Here is a 22086-nt window from a genome sequence, read left to right on the forward strand (position 1 = left end):
GCCTATATAGCACGGAATATGAGAATCTCCGACAACCATCTACGAAGAATCCTTTCCATTTCCTTTCTTTATTTTGATTATTTTCCCTCCGAGTTCTTGTGGCTACGACCGCCTCCATGGGGGCACTCTCTTGGTTGCCTTCCGTTCCGGCCACCACTCGCTCCCTCGTCCCCTCCGCCTTCCGATGGAGTGCTTCGCCGCTCCGCTCCGCAGAGATCGCAGTCCCTTGGCGCGGCCTTCGTCCCTCCCGTCGCCGGTTCCCCCTCGGCCGCCACCAATCCAGTAAGGCCTCTCTTTCTCCCTAGGTGTTCTTGATGCTTCTGAGCTGTTTGATGTAGTTCTTTGTGCGTTTATGTTTTTCTCTTGCTCGGACTTGAGGTTTTTCTTTCGAGGATTTTGATGTTCTTGCTACTGGTCGTTGGAAAGGTTCTTGATCTAACATTTCTTGGTCTCTCTTTGATGGGAGGTGGGAGAATTCTGGATTTGGTTTATGCAGTTTTCTCTTGTTGTCATGCTTAGGGATTGTAGGTTGTTTTTTAATTTCTGGGTACTAGTATTTCAAGAATCGGTCTAGACAATATTTTGTAGTAATTGAAAATTGTTGATTTCTTGGGTATTAGAAAATTTATTGGTTTTTGGGTGCTAACTTATATTATTTTTTTGAAGCATCCGTACTTATCTTGATCTTAAAAGCTTAAAGATGATTGAAAATGTTTATCGAGGATTTGCTATTCTTGGTAACGATCATTCAAACAGTTCTTGATTCTCCTGTGATGGGATAGGAAAGAACAGATTCAGAATTTAGACGGTTCTTCTCATCATGTCTACTAGTAATGGATTGTAGGTTTTTTCAACAAAGGTTCTTGAATATTCGTGGTTTAGTTAATGTAAAATTATTCTTTTTTCTTGTTTTTTTGAATGTATGTATATATCTTACTCTCAATGGTTTATTGATTCTTGAAAGTTTTTGCTACATTTTCTGTCCAATACCTTTATTCTATATGTTCTACACGTATTGCTGTTTTGGATGAAAGAGCTGTGTCTCGACAACCATGGATTATTGGTTTGGAAGGATTTTGTTCTAAGCATCTAGTTTTTGAGGAATTGATTCTTTGTGTATTGTTACCATCAGTTGGTCTGTAGAGCATGGTTGAAGGATTCTTCATGTATTGCAGTATTGTTTTGTCAAACTCAGTTTTTGGTTGATGATGGCCTGTAATAGTGTACTGCCTTGATGCCTATGTTCATTATGAACCAATTCTAAAAACCACAAATTGGTGCTAATTGAATGTTGGGAGAATAAGAAGATTACAAAGATGGGGTGGATAATTAGAAAAATAGGAATGGATGAATACAAGAATTTTCCTACAGCAATATCATGAAGTCATGAAAAATAATGAAGATGGTAGCCCTTGTAAAGAGAGGGGTAACTTCCGTTCATACATGGTTATGTGCAATAATTTTTGGAATGGCCTTGGAGAGGGGAGAGGACTTAACTTTTTCTTTTAGGAAGTAGAAGTTGCATTTATGATGAAGGTGCGCGATATCATCATGGGAATGAGATAAGGAATTTGAGAAATGCATCCATTCATGGAATATTAATCTAGCTGAGAGGAGGTGGAAGGAAGGATTTATAGAGCTAACTTCCAAGTATATGGGATAGAGCCATAAATATGGTTATGTTTTGTGACTACACTAAATTAATTTGATAATAGAAACAGAAGAGCTAGACTATCAAAGTATCCTTTGAGAAGAATACAAGAATCCAGTTAGCAATTCCAGTTAGTCATTAAAAAAAAGAGACCTGAAAGTGTAATAATTACTCAATTTTTTTTGACTAAACTAGCACAGGGAAATAGAAAGTTAAGTTAGATTTCCATTATAGCAATAGAGTCTTTGATTCCGTTAGCCTCCTATGACATGTTTATGATCAGGGCCCTTCGTCTATATGTCAGATCCATACCTTTTTTTATTTTTGGTATTTATCTCTTATATTGTTTTTACTGTATGATGAGAACGAATTAACAGTTAAATGAATCTTATGTAATATTCATGCAATAGGTATAGCAATTAGTTAATTCAATGAGTTAAATGGTGTTACCTTCAACTATATTATACTTCATCCATTTCAGACATTGCTGATAGAGACGGAACAACTCCAATACCTCGGGAACAGTCTGAAATCATTTTTTTAGGCACAGGAACTAGTGAAGGTATTCCTCGAGTGAGCTGCCTCACTAATCAACTGAAGACATGTGGGGTAAGGTTGTAACTCTCTGGCCTTTTCTATGTAGGTTACCAGATAGTACAAATAATTTTAATTCTTAAGTGCAAGATCACAGTTAATTCTTCAAGTATCCATTTTTTTTGTTGTGATTGTGTCTAAAAGGCTGGCTCTAATTGGCCTTTTCAGGTTTGCTCGAAGGCAACTGAGCCAGGCAATAAAAATAGGAGGCTTAACACAAGCATCCTTATTCGTTATACCAATTCCATTGGAAGATTTAACATTCTTGTAGATGCTGGCAAGTATGCATCGTATTTAATCTCTCTCTCTCTCTCTCTCTCTCTCTCTCTCTCTCTCTCTCTTTCTCTCTCTATCTCTATCTCTCTGGTGCGTGTGCTCATATTTTATGATCCATGTATGGAGTTAGCCTGCATTTAGGTTTGCATTATACAGTTTCTATTAACCATTTCTTTTCTCTGTGTGCCGTCATGTTTTTTTTCTTCTTTTATACTTCTTCCTTATCAACCTTGCTTTTTAGCTAGTCAAGACACTCATCTGTCCAGTATTTGAACAATTTTGCCCTATTCCCTTTAGATGTCTATAGTTGTACATGCCCTTTTTCACTTTTATGCCTTATATCTTGTTATTATAGTCAAACAGCGAAATGAGAAGAATTATCAGCTTGAAGAGTTTGGTATCATGCACTTCTTTCTTTCTTTCTTTTAATCTTTCATTACATGCTATAAAATTGTGTAGGTTTGTAAATTAAGCATTAAAGTTGAATGTGTGCACATAATAAATATAGGCTCCTTATGTTTTAATATGATTCATATCACTTGCTAATATGCATTTTATTCATCTGAGGAAAATTAATTATAATCTATAAATTCTTACTTTGTAACTGTATTATGCAGATTCTTCTACCACAGTGCACTTCGGTGGTTCCCTAATTTTGGGTAATAGTTCTTTATTCAGCTTTTCTACTTCTTTTTTCTTCCCTCATCAATGTTGTCATTTTCATACTCTGTGACAAGATATACGTTATGTTGATGGACATGTAAAGGAACTGGAATGATCTCATAGGATTTAAATGGATGGGATGAGGTTCATACTAATCTAACTGATATTTTACGACTGTTAAGTGGTCATCGTCAGAATGTTTTCATGCTTCCTGAAGACAAAGATCATCTAGGTGCAGTGTATGGAAAATAGCATCTCCTTAGGCTTGTCTTTTATAGGTTTATCTTTTCTAAATTTGTTCATCATGAGGGAGTTTGTTTGATAATATTGTTATGATTGCAGATGAATTAGCCATAATCGAGCATGATAAATACATACATAGTTACATACATAAGTACATATGTACTTATGTACGTATTAACATACTTTCAATTTTTCTTTTTGAGAAGTAACAAAATATTAGATCAAGAAATGGTAATTCTCTTGTGAGCTTTGTCCAGACCTGTCCTGGGCAGGAATCTGCACATTTAGAGGGTTAATATCAAGTAAAGGAATGGAATGGTCCATCCCTTGATCCTTCAAAGCTAAACATGTAGATGGAACAATGCATGCTGGTCAATACTAAGGTTTCTCTGAAAATAGTGCATATATGCATACATACGTACTTAGTTGAATTCTCTGGTAATTTTTATTATGAGAAGTAAAAAATATTAGATCAAGAAATGGTAATTCTCTAGTCAGCTTTGTCCAGACATGTCCTAGACAGGAAGCTGGCACATTTTAGAAGGTTAATATCAGGATGAGAAATGGCCACAAAACATTTCAAACTTAGTTGGCCCATCCCTTGATCCTTCAAAGCTAAACATGTATATGGAACAAGGATCAAGAAATGGTAATTCTCTCGTAAGCTTTGTCCAGACATGTCCTGAACAGGAATCTGGCACATTTTAGAGGATTAATATTAGGACGAGGAGCGGTCATAAAACATTCAAACTTAGTTGGCCCATCTCTTGATCCTTCAAAGCTAAACATGTATAGGGAAAAAGGCACGCTGGTTAATACTAACATTTCTCTGCTCTATCCTAGTTGAAATATATTTTCCATGTTTCCTTTGTACCAACATACTCCACCAGGACTGCTATCTTTTATAATGCATTTGACATGATTAATGATTTAGTTCACATTGTTAATGTCCTCATCATCCTAGTCATTTTTTATGTCTCATTTTAACTCTTTTAGACCGAACTATCATGCAAGATTATTAAATGCCAAGAACATAGCTTGCTTTGCATCCCAAAATTATTTTTAAAAAATAAAATAGGTGAAGTCGGCAAATGTTTTGCCGATTTCGCGCGATAAAATTCCCCCAAAAAAATTTGAAATAGGAGGGAACCCCTGTTTCGCATGGGAGGAGGGCAGAGGTCCTCCTCCGGCCTCAGCCGCCCTCAGGTCCCTCGGTGCAGCCTCGGATGGCCTTCGGCGGCCGTCGGAGGCCCTCTCCTCCTCTTCTTCTCTCCCCCCTCCTCTCTTTCTCTCTTCTCCTCTCTTTCTTCTCCCTCTCCCCTTCTCTGTCCCATCTGTTCAGCCCATTACGAAACGGTACTGAACTGGAACAGAACCATACCGTTGGCCAGTCGGCATGGGTTTCGGTACTGGTTCAGCGGTCCTTGGTTAGTAAGTATATCTTTGCATATGTATGCTATATGATGCCACTCAGATTGATCTATGTACTTGTGCCATAACTAGATATTATGAGATCGATACACATATGTCCCATAACTGAATTGTGACTTCTATTCCATTAAAGTTGCAACTCCACCAAACTATATGTTTTCTCCTTCTTAGTGATTAAAAAGGCGATAACAAAAATCTTTAATGCTCTTGTATACGCACATGCACACATGCATGCACTAGAGGTCCTGGACTAGTAAAAATTGAATGACTATCTTTAGGTAAGCATAACATATGATCTACTTTAGAAAACTCTACGTGCGCATGCGTGCATGCTCAGAGATTACTATTGCCTATTCATGTGATCTTGCTTCTGGACTCTTCTTAATTTCGTGTAATAAACTTGGACATGCTATGGATTTATTTTGCAGATCACATGTTATGCTTATAAAAAGACTCTAGTTCAATTTTTTCTAGTTCTGGACCTCTGATCATATCTAGTTCCTTCAAGATTGGTGATGATCTTTATGCATAGATATCTGGCTTTATTGTTTCTTTCCCAGCATGCTTCTGTATCTTCTTCCTCTGACTGGGCTACCTTTCTATCAGGTTGAGAACAATTGATGCGGTTATTATTACTCATTCTCATGCAGATGCAATTGGAGGTCGTGAACTTGTACTAAAGTCTATTTTTTTCCTTAGATATAAATCATATATTTGGTGTAAATTTTTGCATTTATATACAAATCTGTGGATCCTTGTACTAATGGTGTCATGGATAAAAGATCCTTAAAAAATTGTTGCAAAGAGTAAGTTGTTGCTTGTATGGTTTAATGTGCTCGAAAATTAAATTGTTGAGATTTTTGCATGGTGTCACATTAGTGCAAATAAATTTTAGATTATCATAATAAAGATAAAAAGGACTGATTAATGGTTAAGCTAAAGGTGCCTCAAAAATATAAGGCTGCTAAATAATTAATTTTGGTTGGGACCATTGGGTCTTAGCTTAGGGTCACATGTTGTGGCAGAAAACTCCCAGATAGCAACAAGAAAGCTGAAAATAGGTAAGATACCTTTTGAATCCATCATGGTATTAGGGGTTATGCGGTTATGCAACACAACTTAGTTAGATTATTGCTGGGAATCTTCAGATGTGAAGTTGGTTATACTGGTAGAAATAAGTGGTAGGGGAGTTGCACTAGAATCTGAAGTTCAGTTCTCCCTTTGCACCTATTCTTGATTCAATAAATCCCATCGTTTATCAAGCACCATGCATATATTAATTCTGTTATGACCAAGGTTCAAAAACTCAGTTTCTATTTCAGTTTTGGCTGGATTTGTAGAGCTTTTGTTGCATAAGTTTTGCTCCAATTTTTTGGCGTTTTGATAAAAATAATCAAAGAAAACTTCAAAAATGTTTAGCAATTTGTTTGGGGTGGGGGTGTGGGGAGGGAGAAGAAGCTAAGAAAAGATATTACACAAGATTTTAAAGTATCTGATTTCATTGTTTTAAGCTGAAGTTGAAATTATGTCTCAGTGGAATTCGTTACATATAATAGTATTTTGAACTATGATTGTATATTATTTACTTGTTAAACTTTTATTGTTCGAAACTGTTACCTTGGAAGCTTTTTATTGATTGGTGCATTCAAATAACTTTCTTCGCTTTTTAGAAGAATTAATAAGTATATTAAATTTTGGTGTTTCTCTCATTTTTTTGGGCTTAAGTGACTATTTAATCAAATGCACATGATTATAGGGCTGTATTTATTTTATATGGAAAATATCATATGGCTGTGAAACATTTTGTATTTTGTTGTTTCTTTATCCTTTGAATGGTGCTATAACAACTAATAAAGGCCTTTCCGGAGGTCTTGGACTCATCAATGATTATGTTTATCATCTCTCCCTTTTCAACTCAAGAAAAGATAATTATTGAAAATTAATTGTTTATGAACTAAGATAATTAAAAAATCCCACTGTTATATTAGGCACCAGAAAAAAAAAATAACCTATGATTGATTTTAGTGAGTTTCAGTTCAGACCAGCTGAAACAACTGAAACTAGCCAGTTTCACCCAAAACTGATCTAAGCCTGAAACTAGGGATCAGTTTTGGTTAGTCTCAGCTAAAATCGATCAGCTGGGCCGAAATAGATTAGTTTTGTCCAAAACCTTGTTCATGATAAATAATTTAATTTTTTCCTTGAATCTATATTTTGTACATGATGAATAATTTAAATTTTTCCTTGAATCTATATTTTATGCATTCCATTACACATGACATGCATGATTTTTTTTTTCATGCAAGTGTGCTTGCATAATTGCATTATCTTGCTGTGAGCCACGCCTCTTTGTTATAGCATTCAGATCTAATGCCATCTCTATCTCCTTTGTGTAATATCTCTAAAGGTTAAAGGCCACCTTGCATGAGATAATTTTGGATTTGCAATAGGAAATTTTTAATTTTCCTATGTTATTATGTTAACAATTGGAGCTAGAAAACTTAGAAGAACTTGTTTGAGTGTGGTATTGATCCAGATGTTAGCTAGACTAGATTTTAGATATGTAGTTCCCTTTTATGTATTCAAGGTTGTGCAAGCATTTCTTGTTTTGTTTTATTTTGTTTTCATTTTTTCTTTATTTGGTTTACAGGACTGTCTTTAACTAAATGAAAAGAACAGAAAGGATGTTGAATGTGCCTATCTTTGAGAAAAATTCATCCCTTATGGCTTAATGCAAGCATCATTATTTATTTTCAAAGTTTGTCTAGTATGAGGAGATTACATGATGGACTTATGATGTTACCTTCTTTTTAATCGATAAGGACCTTGTTAATTCAATGGTTGGATTGCTTTTCCCCCTTTTGTGATAGGGGTTCAAATGTTGTTTAAAGCATCACTATTTTTATGTTTTTGTCATGCCTTGTGACATATGAAACATGGACGTGGATACGGATATGCAGTTAGAATACATCAACGTATATATGTGTGTGTGTGCGCGCGCGCGCGCATTTATATCCTCATAAATGCATAGGTATGTCTATGTAAAAAAAAATATCCATAAAATATAACAGGCTATCAAAATAATATAGTCCATACTTTACATGATCATATTAACTTTTATAACATCATCATTTAGTCATCATTTGGATCCTAACTGCAGTCCGTATTTCATATTTAAAATTAACAACATAGACTACAAAGTTGACTATGCATCATTAAATGGTTAATGTCAAAAAGGAAAGAAAACACCGCCTGCTCATTTTTGGAGGTACAAGGGAAATTTCTCAAGTGCATCCAGGAAAAATCTGGAGTTTTTTTGTTTAATTTTGAAGAATAAGATGCCTTACAAGGGCATCGGACACGTAACTGAGAAGCATCCGATGACTATTAATGTCGAACATATCCGATATGGACATGGCAAGTGATTTGACATTCCATGCTTTGTTGCTTGTAACATGACATGACAACTGATCTTTTCTCTTCTTGTCAGATGTTCTTTACACTACATTTGGGGACTTGTATACTCTTCGGGAGATGCTTAGATTTTTTTTTTCTTTGGTTCGAACAAACATGTTATTTTTATTCCTGATGCAGGTCTTGATGATCTTCGAGATTGGACAAACAATGTCCAGCCACACATTCCAATCTATGTAGCTAAGCGTGATTTTGAGGTTTGACTCAATAGTTATCCATTTATATATAAATATTTTTTTAGTTCTTATCAGTATCAAGTGAATCATCACATCTTTCCATGATTATCTGAGTTTTTTCTAGATTGATCATGAAGATAAAATTTTATTATCTCATTGTGAATATGGATCTTACAAGAATTGTAGGTCATACATGTCATAAAGGCTCTCTTGCTTGTCCCAGCGAACTTTCGATGCAAACCGAGTTGCATTTCTTTCACAAATTATTAAAAGATCTGGTATCAGCTAAAATCAAGAACACTATTATACTTAACACGGAAGGTATTCATAAGCATAATTTTGTTCTTTGGAAGAGTCCTATATAATCTAAGATGACGAAATGATATATCTATAGTGTTGACTTTTTGATGTCGCTCTCCAGGCTTTCTTTTTTTGAGACACTAATGACATCTCCAAGTTTTCAGTTATGAATTTTTCTTCAGGAGTTGTGAATGCAGCCCAACAGTTTGTACTTTATTTTAAAAGGGATCAGTTAGTCACTTGTATTCCCAAAATATCATCAACCACTAGGCATCCTGTTAAGTAAATTTCACACCAGCTTGTACAGTTTCTCTTATATTTTTCTCCTTTTTCTCACATAATTCCTACAATTTTGGATATATAATACATCTCACTCTCTTCCCCTAGGCTCTCCTTCTCTCCTAAAATCTCTCAATCCAATGATCCCTCCCTCTCTTCCCCCTGCTGCGCTCTCTCTCCACTTTCTCCTGCGTGCCACCCACCCATCTCTCTCTCATTTTTTAAGTTCTCAATATTCTCATACTGTCTTTATTATGTATTTTGTATATTTTGTTTTCTATTTTGCTATATTTTTTTGTCTAATAAATTTTTTTTCTTTCGCACATTCTGTTCTTGTTTAGTTTGTTTATTTCATTTATTTATTTTTTGTAAATTATTATATCCTATTTTGCAGTTTAGCATCTGTTTTATTTTTACTTCTAGCATTTATATTTATCTTTGTTTCTTGTCTCCTAGTTTATTGCTTTTATTGTGTTCATAGTTCATTCTAGTTCACAATTTTAGTTGCCTGTTTTGGTTTGCATTTTTTTGAAATTATATAATTTAATTTCTGTTTTTTATATGTTTAATTTGACTTGTTTGCTATATGTTTTATTTGTTATCTTACATTGTCAGTTGACTGATATTTCCTCTTCCTTTCTGCTTTCTGGTTTTTAATGTCTTCAGATTTTTATTTTTGTGTTAAATTTTGTTTTATTTACTAAATCTATTACTTTTCTATTTCATGTACAATTATCAATTCTTTAATATATTTTACTATATTTTAGCATCTTTTACTTTATTTTATTCCTTGAATTTATTTTGTTTTGCTTTTTTTTTTTCATTTCTTCTTTTATTCATTTTGTTTTTTTCATTCTAATGTACCCTGTTAGTTGTTTCTTTTGGTTTATATTTTTCTGTTTCCATTTTTTAACTCTATTTCTTATATTTCATTATCTGATTTGTCCTTTTGTTTGATTTGCTAACCTTAATTTTTTTGCTTTTCAGTTTTATGTTTCAAATTGATCCAACATTTCTCTTTCTTTCTGTTTTCAAATTTTTAATATATCCATTTTTATTTCTCTATTTATATTTTTCATTATCAATATTATGTTTTATTTTTGTTTTAAAATTATTTATCTGTCTTTTAGCATATGCTTTTATTAATTTATATATATATTTTAATTTATTGTACTTAGGTTTTTGTTTCCTCTTTTATGGCTGTTTTTTGTTCCTTCTACTTTGCAATTTTATGTGTATTTTAATTTGTATTATTTGTTTTTTCACTCCATTATTTACTTTTTAGTTCCTGGTTTGAATATTTCATAATCCAGCATATTATTAAAAAGAAAATAATAATAGAATATATAATGACATTGAGTATTTTGCCGCACGCCTGTTTGCTAGTGAAAGTAAATTTATGAGTTGTTTTAATTTAGTTTACTGTAAGAAGATTTTGTTTTAGTTGCCAGTTTGGGTGAAGGATTCTTGGAGTTCAGGATTGTAATTTGAAGCAGCCTAAGAGTTTCTATATACTCATATTTTGAATTCAAATCACTCAGATTGGTCATTCCTTGCTTAGCTAGGAATGAACTCATTAAACAAGTGGAAATTTAGCTAGTAATTTCAGCCCTTTTCTTTGTTTTCCTCTGTTGATTCATTCTCGACATCACTGTTTCATAGCTAAGGCAACTTCAAAACCATACTTTAGCACTATGCCTGCACATGATCTGTTTGCCTGCTAGATGATGAAACACAACTCTAAGCATGCTGAGCTGCTTGTAATTGAGCTTTCACAGACATCTTGATCCTATCTCCATCTTTTAGAGGACAGGTTCGATAACTAATCTTATATTCAGATCTGTGTTGTTATGGTCGGTCTTCTTTAGTTACCAATCTGAACTTCATCATTAATTCCTTTCATCAAATATCGCTTGTCAGTTATTGGGGAAATTCACTTAAAGCACAGGATTATTTTCTTATGAAGAGCATCCATTAGACCTGTACTCCTCTGAAAAAAGCTGCTAACCAGACTCAATTTTCTATAGTTCAGTTATCATAACATGTAGAATGAGAGAAATAATTACCCTTATATATGTACGATACCGGGTGAACATCAGAGAAAAATTGGGTAAAAACTCTCCAACATAGTTTAAGGAGAAGGGAAGGAATATTATCACATTGCTTGCACCTGTCCCAATGCACGAGGTGCCTGCCACTATGGGGTCTGGGGAGGGTCAGATGTATCTAGCCTTACCTCCATGTGTGAAGAAGCTATTTCCATTTTCTGAACCCATGATGCCCAGGTCACAATGAAGCAACATTACAGTTGCACCTAAGCCTGCTCTCTAATAGAAAAGGTTATCATGGTACACGAGGCTCTTGCTGCTGTAGGGTTTGGTGATGTTAGATGTGTGCAGCTTTACCACCTAAGTATGGAGAGGTTATTTCAATATTTCGAACTTCTTAAACTCGGTCATAATGGAGCAACCTTACCATTGCACCAATAGATCTTCATGAATTTTTCGTTTCCCTGATGAAACCTCTTGTTATGGTTGCTGATAGCACTTTTTGTGCTTGGATAAGTTGTATAATGTAGAATCTGCTGGGACACATTCGCACATTTATAGTTTTCTTGGACTGCAAAGAAATTGTATTTCATTCATCATCATCATCATCATCATCATTACTGCGATCTTAAAATTATTTTTTATTATTGCTGCTACAACTACTAACTACTACTACACCCAAAAACTTGTTACAAGGCTTGATAATTTTGGTTACAGTTATCCTTTTTTTTTTTTTACATGTAAAGAAAATTCTATTCTGTTCTGATTTTTTTCCTGTTTTTTGTTTTCTGTTCTTTTAGGTTTGTTCTCACATCAATTCTTAGGTGTGTTTCAGGTGATGAAGAAGACTCATTACTATTTAGTGGATACAAGTGTAGTTTTACCTGGTGCTGCTGTCTCTGCATTGCAATTTAATATTATAGAGGAGGAACCATTTTTTGTTCACAATCTCAAGGTTAGTGAGGTTGAGCATATTTTATACTTGGTCCTCTAAGGTCGATTGTTAGCCATCAGCTCTTTCTTTTTGATATAGTAGACAAATTTTCATACCTGAACATGTAATGATGAAGATGTTAGATTTAGATAACATGGATTTGTAACTCTGAGTTTTCTAGAGTTGCAAACAAGTTCATGTACTCTTTCTTTCATAAGCAATAACCTATCATGCTTCCATCAAATGATTCTTCTGTGCAGGCGTTGCTATGTTTGAATCCCAATATATTCCTAAAAATTTTAATAGAACTATTTGTTTGTTTTAGATAGAGTTTAGTACTTAAATATGTGCTTGTAGATCAGAAATGAGGGGTGGGGCTTGCAGAACACCAAAAACTACACTTTAAAGTTTAAGGCAACTGATACAACAGTATTGGCTGAAATTTGCATGGATTTATAAACACTATTTTTGGTGAAGTAGCTGCACCGTAATGCAGACAAATACATTATATGATGTTAAGACAACATAGCTTCGTGTGCTTGTGCACACAAAAGAGCAAACTAAGGGATAGGATATCTTGTTTATAATTGGATTAACTGATACAGCCCAGGCCATTCATGTAAATAAGATGCTGCAGGATTCTGAGACTGAATTAGATAAAGCAGTTTTGCAGGACTAAAATTAGTTTCTTTGAATTTTATAAAAACCCTTACAAACTACTAAAAATGACAATTTCTCTTAAGAGAAATGATGCCCTTGTTCTTCACATGTCTCACCCATTAGAGAAGCACCACAAAAGTATCATATATTTGTACAGAATGCTGATAACATTTACACCCATGGATTGAATATCCAATCCATCCTAGCCATCCAGGAACAGACCAGTGAAAGGACTTGTCATGGGATGGTTATGGGACCTTGGATCCATGTAAACTGGGCATCTTGTTTATCTGGTGGCCCTGGTCAAGACCAAACAGGTTAGTGATTGAGTCAATGGGTACCAATCACTGCAAGCCTAGGACCTGGTTAAAAGAAAGACCTTGAGGTTTGCGCATGGAGAGAGGAAAAGATAAGGGAAAGGAGATGAAGAACTGGTACTGGCAACACAAATTCAACCATCTGCTCAAAAGACCTATTCTGATCCTGGATTTGACAAACCAACCTTTAAAACCCTTTAAACAATAAATAAGAGCAATAAATAATGGAGAAAAAAGGCATCCTGGTGAATCATTGGGAATGTGAACCCATACCTAGCCGACGGTGTCATCTTGACATGGTCCCTGACCCATAGTAGGTTGGGGACTGGGATTTAAAACCTTGTTTACACTAGTATTATTTGTTAAATTTTCACTTTTTCAGATTCATGGTGACTGACATAAATTCTTATTTCCAATATGCATATATGTCTGCCCAAGTTTCTAGAATCTCATAAGAGATGTTGGAGTTTTGATCATGAATGATATAATTATTATAGTTTTTCTTTTTTTGTCAAGAGAATCAAATGGTTCAAATGCCAGTATTCCATCACCCCTTCTATCACTTTCATATTCCTCTTTCTCAATTTCTTTTAAGCTTAAATCAAATATTACCTTTTCATTATCATCTAGCCTTTTCCCAACTTGGCAAAATATTAGCTTTTAAGATAGAAAGAAATTTCTAAGAGAATCAAATAGCAAATCGTTCTTCAGCTGTCCCTTTAATGTGAAAAGATGTATATAATGCTAACAAAATAGTTAACCTGAGAAAACTTATTTAATTTTGAAAACTGATGAGGTTTCTTAGCCTTTATTTGTCACTTCAAGGGAACTTAATAACCTTTTATTAGGGATGGCAAATTCAAATCTGTGAATGTGTAAAAGTTTATTTCAAGCCTGGTACTAAATAAAGATCTGATTGACGCTGCACATTTTTGTCCCTCATTAGTCACATCCATGTCTAATCTACCCTTTTTCTGACCACAGCCATCAGATAACATCCTTTTGAAACTGCCTCAAGCTCATAGTGTTACCAATCTCTCTCCATTTATCAGTACTACCAGCGTGCTGTGTCAATATTGAAAGAAAAGGTTCAATCCCAATGGGAATAAAATGTAATGGGTCCCTTCCGTCACATATCTTACTAGGTAATTGCTCTGAAAAAATCTACATCTCAATTGACCTGATTATAACTCTAGAGCTTTACTTAGAATTATAGAGAATGTTAATTTTAAATCCAAATCTTGATATTATCTTGTTAAACCCAAGAAAAGCTCCATTCAGTAAATAATTAGAAACTCATTTTGATAAAAGAAATTTCAAGAGCGAAAGAATTCTCATAAGTCAATGGATTTCTTACTGGATCTCCTAACAAGCTTTTCTCAAAACCTTCATAAAGTTTGCATCTTCTATTTGGCGGCTGAGATGTCTTTATAACTGGATTAAACAGTATTAGCTTACTTCCAGAGCAATGTCCAGGGAGTAGTACTTGAAGTGACCAATCTGTCTTTGCTAGTTAGTTCTTCGCTAGTTAAGTTGGAAAAGGCAAAGAGGAAGAGCAGAAAAGATGAAAAGACCCGGATGTAACCAATGAATGATTCTCCAACACCCTGATTTTGAACTGGCTACAGGAGAAACAATGACAATGCAAAATCCATAAAGTTATGAAGTCGAGAAGTCTTAATAGTTCATTCATGTTGCAATAGGAAATAGTTTTGCTTTATTCTTATCAATTTTCAAATGATTTTTCTTTCATTTGTGTTTTCTCGGTTTATTTACTTACTGTTCATGTCTAAACCAAATATATAGCATAAAAAAAGTTGGATCTTTTTTTTGGTAAATTAGAAATGTTTTTTAAATTCTTTTTTCCTGATGTTGTTGCATGTCCCTGTTTTAGATTACTCCTTTACCTGTCTGGCATGGGCATGGGTACCGTTCCCTAGGTTTTCGTTTTGGGGATGTATGTTACATAAGGTAAAATACTAATGGCTATTTATACAATCACAATGAAATTTATTGCATTATTAAATTGTTATTTTGGTGTGCAGTGATGTTAGTGACATACCAGAAGAAACTTATGAGCTTCTCAAAGATTGCGAACTTCTGATTTTGGTAGAACATAATTTTTTAAAAGAAAACAATTACTGGAGATATTTTTGTTTTCATTTTCTTGCTAATGATACTCATGATGCTTATTTCAAAAATTTCTTCAGGATGCACTAAGACCAGATCGTTCTTCTTCAACACATTTTGGACTACCAAGGGTTAATGTCTTTATTGTTTAGTGTATTCATCCTTGGTAACTTTTGTCATAGTTGGGACTTTTTTCTGAGGTTTTATTTACTTTATTCTTGATCAGGCTCTAGAGGAAGTCCGGAAGATTCAACCAAGGAGAACACTTTTTACTGGTATGTCATATAGTACGTAAAACCATACTGGTTTCTTTGTAGAGGCATGGAAATCAATAAATATTAAATATTTTACACGGAAAATCACTTTATTCAGTTTTATTAAGTTATAGACTATTCGTTATATTGCAAAATTAACTAGGGGTAACTCCTCCATCTTGTAACAAGAAATCCTACCTAGTTACCTGTTCTACAAAAGCCACTAATGCATCACTTGCAGTATATTGTGGGGCATCCAAATACCCTCTTAAGATGCATATTTCTTTTTCATGTTTTTGGAGTAGAATTTTAAGAACTTTCCTAGATTCTGAAATTGATGGAGAGGTAATATTCAGTAGGTCTTCACAGAGCAAAACTTGTTTTTCAGTTCTTTAGATGTAGATAGTTCGCTGCTGGAGACCTAGACAAGTTTTGACAACCAGCATTGTATGGTTTAATGCTATCCAAAGTCCACCTATTAAGTAGGTGGGCCTTCCAATGATTTGCTTATAGGCTGGATTGAAGAATCCTAAAATAGCTGCAGAACTGTTTATATTGTTAGGAGTGTTAACACGAGGGTTCTTGTTAGTGAAAATTACTTAGTGTTGAAGTTATTATTATTTGATTCCTGTTAAATGTGTATTATCAAATCCTTTAGACCTTTTTTCCAATTCTGGTGCCTCATTGCTCTATTAGATACACCTTCACAGTCAAAGTTCGTCTTATAAAATATGGACATGGATTGCCTTACCCACTTGTCTCCAGCAGCAAATCTTTGAGTAGTCCTTTTTGAGCTTTTGTTCTCCATAGTCTTGTCTGTGTTAGCTGAAGGTCACTGGAGTCATCCAATATCCTCAGGTTGTTCTTTTTCCTTAATCTTGTGGGTTTCATTACTGACTAGCTATTCAATTTTTAATTACATTTTTATATTTTACATTTTTTTCAAGCTTTACCATCATGAAAGGTAGTCCACGACAAGAGCCTATGCTGGATCTATCCTGTGAAATTAAGACATGCCCATTAATAGGAGTCCTGAAACCCTCCTTTTCCTTATTTTTATTCAATGGATAAGCTTCTTTCCCAAATAGACTTGGATGTATAGCAAATGAATTCACTTGGTTATGGAGCAGGTAGAAAGGGCAAACCGTTGTTATGGGCGGTTGCCTAAGCACCTAGGGTACTGCCTTGGTGGTAAATAGGCCTTTGGATGCCTAGGCGAGCCTCACCTAGACCATTATTCATGTATACATACATACAGAGAAAGAGTCATTTACTACATACATGTATTAATGTAATTATATCAACATTATATGTAGATATATGTATGACGTATACTGTGTATGAATGCATATATAAGTGTATCATTAGTTTGTATGCATAAATATAGGTAAAAGACATATAGGCACACTTATAATTCATGCACATATGTATCTAAATGTGTACACACATATATAGCATTTTAAAGTATTTTCTTGCAACCTCTCATCGGACATATATATGCCAGTAAGATTGTGAGAATCTTTAGACTAAAGCCCAAGGAAAGTTTGTAATTTAAAAATAAATTAAGTATAAGTGCTAAACATGTAATCACAAACAGATCTTTCATTCCATGATAGCAACCTTAGGTCATTAACTCTAATCTTTAACAAGATTAATGACTAAGAAAACAAACTCCACTTGAGTTGAAAGAACAACAATATCTGTTATTACTTCTGTTATATATTATGAATTAATAAAAGTTTAACAAACTATAATATATCGTGAAAGAGACTTAATTGTTTATGTTCACAATGTCTGCCTCAAGGTATGTTACAATTTAACTTACTGAAATAGCTCAAAAATCTAATTGCGAAAATGAAGCACTTGAATCAAGGAATGACCGGGTGAATTTGTACCAAGTCCGTTGCCTAGGTGGTCCCCTAGGCGACCACCTGGACTATATGCTGGTCTAACGCCAATGGGGACCTGGCTGTTTGAACTCTCCTCGTCAATATATTTTTATCTTGCTTTCGACTTTGGATGAGGGTGATAATGTCTCTGAGTTTGTTTTGTAACCCAAGTGTTGCGAATTGTTTAATCATCTCTAAGCCTGATCATCTTTAAAACGGACTTTTTTCCCCTTTACATCTGGCCGTCTCATTCCCTAATAAAACAGAGGTTGGTTCAAGAATCCGAGATGTTTCTTGGAATTCTTTCTGCGGTCATTTCTTGTAGAGATATAAATTCTTTACCTGAAATCTTGTTCCCCCCGCCATTTAAATATGTGTCATGCTCAGGTCCTTTCTGAAATGCCATGAGTGATATTCCATCTTAGGTAGCAAAATAGTTTGGTAGTTTATTGGCTTGCATTGCATCGGTGCTTGTGTATTTTGGTTCAAGTGGAAAGAAAAAACAAAGCTGCTAATACGATTGAGATGTGCCAGGTATGATGCATTTGATGGACCATGACAAAGTAAATGAACACCTTTCTAAGTTGATGGAGAAAGAGGGTCTGGATGTCCAGTTGAGCTATGACGGCCTCCGTGTACCAGTAAACCTCTAGAAGGGAATAATATTTTTTCCGAAGGTCTTCACCATTCTTTTTCTCAACAATCATGTCTAATAAATTGGCATTGCAATCATGCTGCCTTTTAAGTGGGGTCGGGTGACTGTAGCCATGCGATCCATCTCCATGACCGGAGAAGCAGCAAAAAGTAATGTATCACTCCATGACAAATTTTGGATTGTTTGGTGAGATCGAATAAAATGCGAGCATATTAATACATTTTTTTCTAATTCGTTCCAGCATGGTATGGAGATTCTCCAGTTATTTTGAAATCAATCGCCAAATGAACTGATAGGAAGAATTTTGACGAGGAAATGCGTGTCCGCGCTGCTTTTGTTTACCTACACTTGCAGAAAACTGACTTGGAGAACCGACCTTTCCACACGACTGTTGGATGTTGGCTCGCACCGCCATCGTGCGGTGTACAAGGATGCCATTTGTTCCTGACAATCGGGAAAGTGCGGTTCTCTTTCTACGTGTTTGATGTGATGTTAGAGGGGGTAAGGACGTGACCCATGGTTGGGGAGCGTTTTCCTTGAATATAGCTTTACCCGGAAGGACGTCCCTTTCCTGGAGGAAAGCACATTTTGGAGGCTCATGTTTAAATTCAACTCTCTTTTCTGATGACCTTATGGACTGGTTGCATACAAGTCGAACTGGTTCATGGAATTTTCTAGCGTTATCTTTTGACGTCGGTTTTATGAATTGCTTCAAATAGCTTTTTAAATAAAGATGATGGAAGGTTATTATCCAAAAATAATATAAATCCATATTACACGAGCTCACGCGTGTGTGGTCACGGGAGATAATAAGATTCAACAAGCCGGTTATTTTGTTTTAAGCAGGATTGGCAATCGGATTGGATCGGATCATAAATGGGTCGAATCAATACGAATCGGATCAGAAAATCATCAATTTAAATTCGATTTATTTATTAAATAGATAAAAAAATTCAAATCTGAATCCGATCTGTTTATTAAACAGATAATTCGATTCGATTTATTTAATTTATTTATTAAATAAATTAAATTAGATTAAATAGATTAAACAGTTTAAACAGATTGGGTTAAATAGATCAGAAACAGATTTTAAACAGATTAAACGAGTCTCAAATGGGTTAAATAAGTTGGGTTAAATAGGTCAAAAATAGGTTGAACAGGTTAAATAGATTATTTGATTCAATCTGATCTGAATATTAAACGGGTTAAACAGATCAAATATTTAAAATTCAAATTCAATTCAATTATTAAACGAGTTAAATGGATCGATTCGTTTATGATCCAAATCTGTTTAGTCTAAATTCAGATCTGTTTATGACAAGTTGAACACGAATCAGATTGACAAACCGGATCATATTTTGTCAGTCTTAATTTTAAGATGTCAGAATCACGCTTAGGCAAGGCTTTCTGCTTATTGGCTAAATTCAGGTGACTAGGCAAGGCTCTCTGCTTATTGGCTAAATGCAGATGACTAAAAACAACTCTGGCGTACCCAAAGAGGAGTCAGGCGTCTGGTATTTTTGACCCAAATAGAAATTAGCTTGTGAAGGCTGGATCGATGATCTGGGGCATCTAAGATTTGTGGTTTAGTCATATTTTCTTTTGTAAAAAATTTGATAGTGTGTATTACTTGATAAATAATCTCTAACAATAATGCAATCTTTTTAATACTTACATCCTATCTCAATTTAAGAGAGCTAAGGGCCATTGGGGTCCAGTGGCCATCTAATTCGGTGCGGATTTGTCAAGGATCCTAAATTTAGGATTATTTTAGAGGAAGCTGAGGAGACCCTGGATCAGGAAAATCATTTGAAAAACGTTTTCTGGCATCTGCCAATTTCCGGCACAAATACCTTCTGTCTTTCCGTCTTGGAACAGGTTTAGCTTCCCATTGGTGTTGAGCTTACCCAAAGGGTGATTTGCATCATAGGTGTGCTCTTGGCAATGGCCATTCAAGGAAAACTGGTTCTTTGGAAAAATTATTTTTTTAATTTTTTAGAGAAAAACTGGGAGATTACATTTGCAGTAATACAATAATTAGTAATCATCCACACCTAAATGCAAATATACCATTCCATGTTCAAACGCAAGTAAGGGATGTGACGATTGGGATAAGCCATTGATAAATATTAACAAGTCATTGGTGTCTCAATATTCAACAAATCTTGATATTTTAAGTTAAATGATTTATGAGACCGAGTCACCTAATTTTTATACTAATCTTTAATTTTTACCATTCTTTTGCTTATCGATATTATTGCAATAAAAATTATTATTCATGTAATTGGAAAAAGGAAACATTGATGTGCTGTCAATATAATTGGCATTTATACATCCAGAGGGATTTTTTTTTTTTTTTTTCCATTTTCACTTTTCTACGTTTCAAAATTAAATATGTATCACGGAAGTCTCCAAATATGTAATATGATAATATCTAATATCCGTGCTCATGGTCTTGGCGTGTGCATTTAAATGTTGTGCGTTAGCAGGCACTACAGATTGTTACATCTTGAAGCATGTGCATGTAAAATGTATGATCCCACACCTGTTACTAAATCTGAGCGACCGTAATTTTTTTTTTCCCTCTTCCGTTTTAACAATTTAAGATATTTTATATCACCGGATATTTAATCTCTAATTTTGGTCGACAGAGATTGAACTTTTTTTTTTTTTTTTTGTAACTTTTAAGGACCTAGAACTTCTAAATAAATTCTTGTCTTCCTCTTTTCAATACAAGCACTCTGTTATACAAGCTTTTTGTTTTTTTTTTTTTTTTTTTTTGGTTGAAGTCTCCGGTTCATTTCGTGGATATGCACCCTCTTCAAGGCAACAATTATACTCGATGCCCCAATTATTTTTGTCTTTTAATGCTTGTTGCCTTGCATTGCTCCAATAAATAACTTTATTCTCTGATTCCAATTAAATGCAACCGAATGTCTAGTATCTTATCGTTCTTCCCGTAAATATATGCGTGATTAGAGGTAACTCTTATTTAATCTCATTATAAATTCGATTATAGAATTATTTTTCATTTTATGAGTAGGGTCTGATGAGCTGGGAGAGCATGTTTGCCGCGTTGTGCATGGCCCCCCTGTCCTTAAAATGACAGCAGACTGTGACAAAAAAATGAGTTTAAATATTGCTGCTTATTGATATAATAGTAGGGGACCAAGCATCCAGTGGGAACTCGTTAGCTCCAATTTCTAGTTCTTTGCCACAAACAATTCTATGGTTTTCCTTTCTTCATTGGCTATGATTCAGTTCTTTTAAATTTTCTCTCTTTTAATATTTTTGAAGGCCGACAACCATCGACCATCAAGACTTTAGAAACTCTGCCTACTGTTAAGCCGCCTCCAGTTGGGAAAAATAGCCCACAAATGTTGAAGTAGGCATAATTCTTCCAAGGGACTGATGGTGAAACCGTGCATGTATAGCTTTGCTAAAGGTTATATGCTGATAAATTTGGGCTTAAACCAAGCAGGCAATAGCCGCATTTAGAGGTCCAACAATTCAGTCCCTGTCTGGTCTTCAAACAACTATGTGCAAGACGTACACTAAGGAATAGCTTCAACATGTGAAGGATCCTAGGTAAGGGCGCAAAAGTGGAGCTGAGGCAATGGCAAACCTTTTTCCTTTTTCTTTTTTCTTTTTTTTTTTTTAAATTATTAGGACAATTGACAAACTTATTTTGCTGCTAGATAATTTGGTCATGATGAACCATGCTGCAAAGGGCATGCATCCAGTTGACTTATAAAGTTAGAAACAAAGATTTGGTTGTTTAAGAAATAAAGCAAAAAAATTAACAAAAAATAGCATTCTAATTAAAAATCACAAGTCACACTAGAGCACTGCGTATGTTTAATTCCAAGTGTTTGAATTACAAATTAGCATATCTTGGAAGCAAGCACAACTACCCAATTGTGAATACTCAATTGTAAGGAAAAGGAAGTATAAGTTAGAGGCAAAACATATCCTCTGGTTTTCTAATGCTTGTGCCCCTAACACAATTTGAATTTGCATGGTCAATCAATTAAGTAGTCGATTCACAAACGTAAGCAACTATTTTTGACCATGGGATGTTTTATTCTTTCTTTTTAGTAATTTTGCTGTTG

At 34.6% G+C, this 22086-nt stretch overlaps 1 protein-coding gene across 1 annotated transcript; it reads left to right on the forward strand.

The window, feature by feature from the left end:
* The first annotated feature begins 18 nt into the window (after positions 1-18).
* On the forward strand, positions 19-18205 carry LOC105033971 (putative hydrolase C777.06c). The gene is made up of 12 exons (XM_010909006.4): positions 19-282; positions 2133-2260; positions 2414-2526; positions 3139-3180; positions 5465-5520; positions 8453-8529; positions 11971-12090; positions 14941-15017; positions 15092-15155; positions 15257-15307; positions 15403-15451; positions 17854-18205. The coding sequence occupies exons 1-12, from the start codon at positions 117-119 to the stop codon at positions 17970-17972; spliced, it is 1062 nt and encodes a 353-aa protein (XP_010907308.1). The 5' UTR covers positions 19-116; the 3' UTR covers positions 17973-18205.
* Positions 18206-22086: the final 3881 nt, after the last annotated feature.

This window comes from Elaeis guineensis, chromosome 2 (genome assembly GCF_000442705.2).
Source record: "Elaeis guineensis isolate ETL-2024a chromosome 2, EG11, whole genome shotgun sequence".
NCBI classification, from domain to species: Eukaryota; Viridiplantae; Streptophyta; class Magnoliopsida; order Arecales; family Arecaceae; genus Elaeis; species Elaeis guineensis.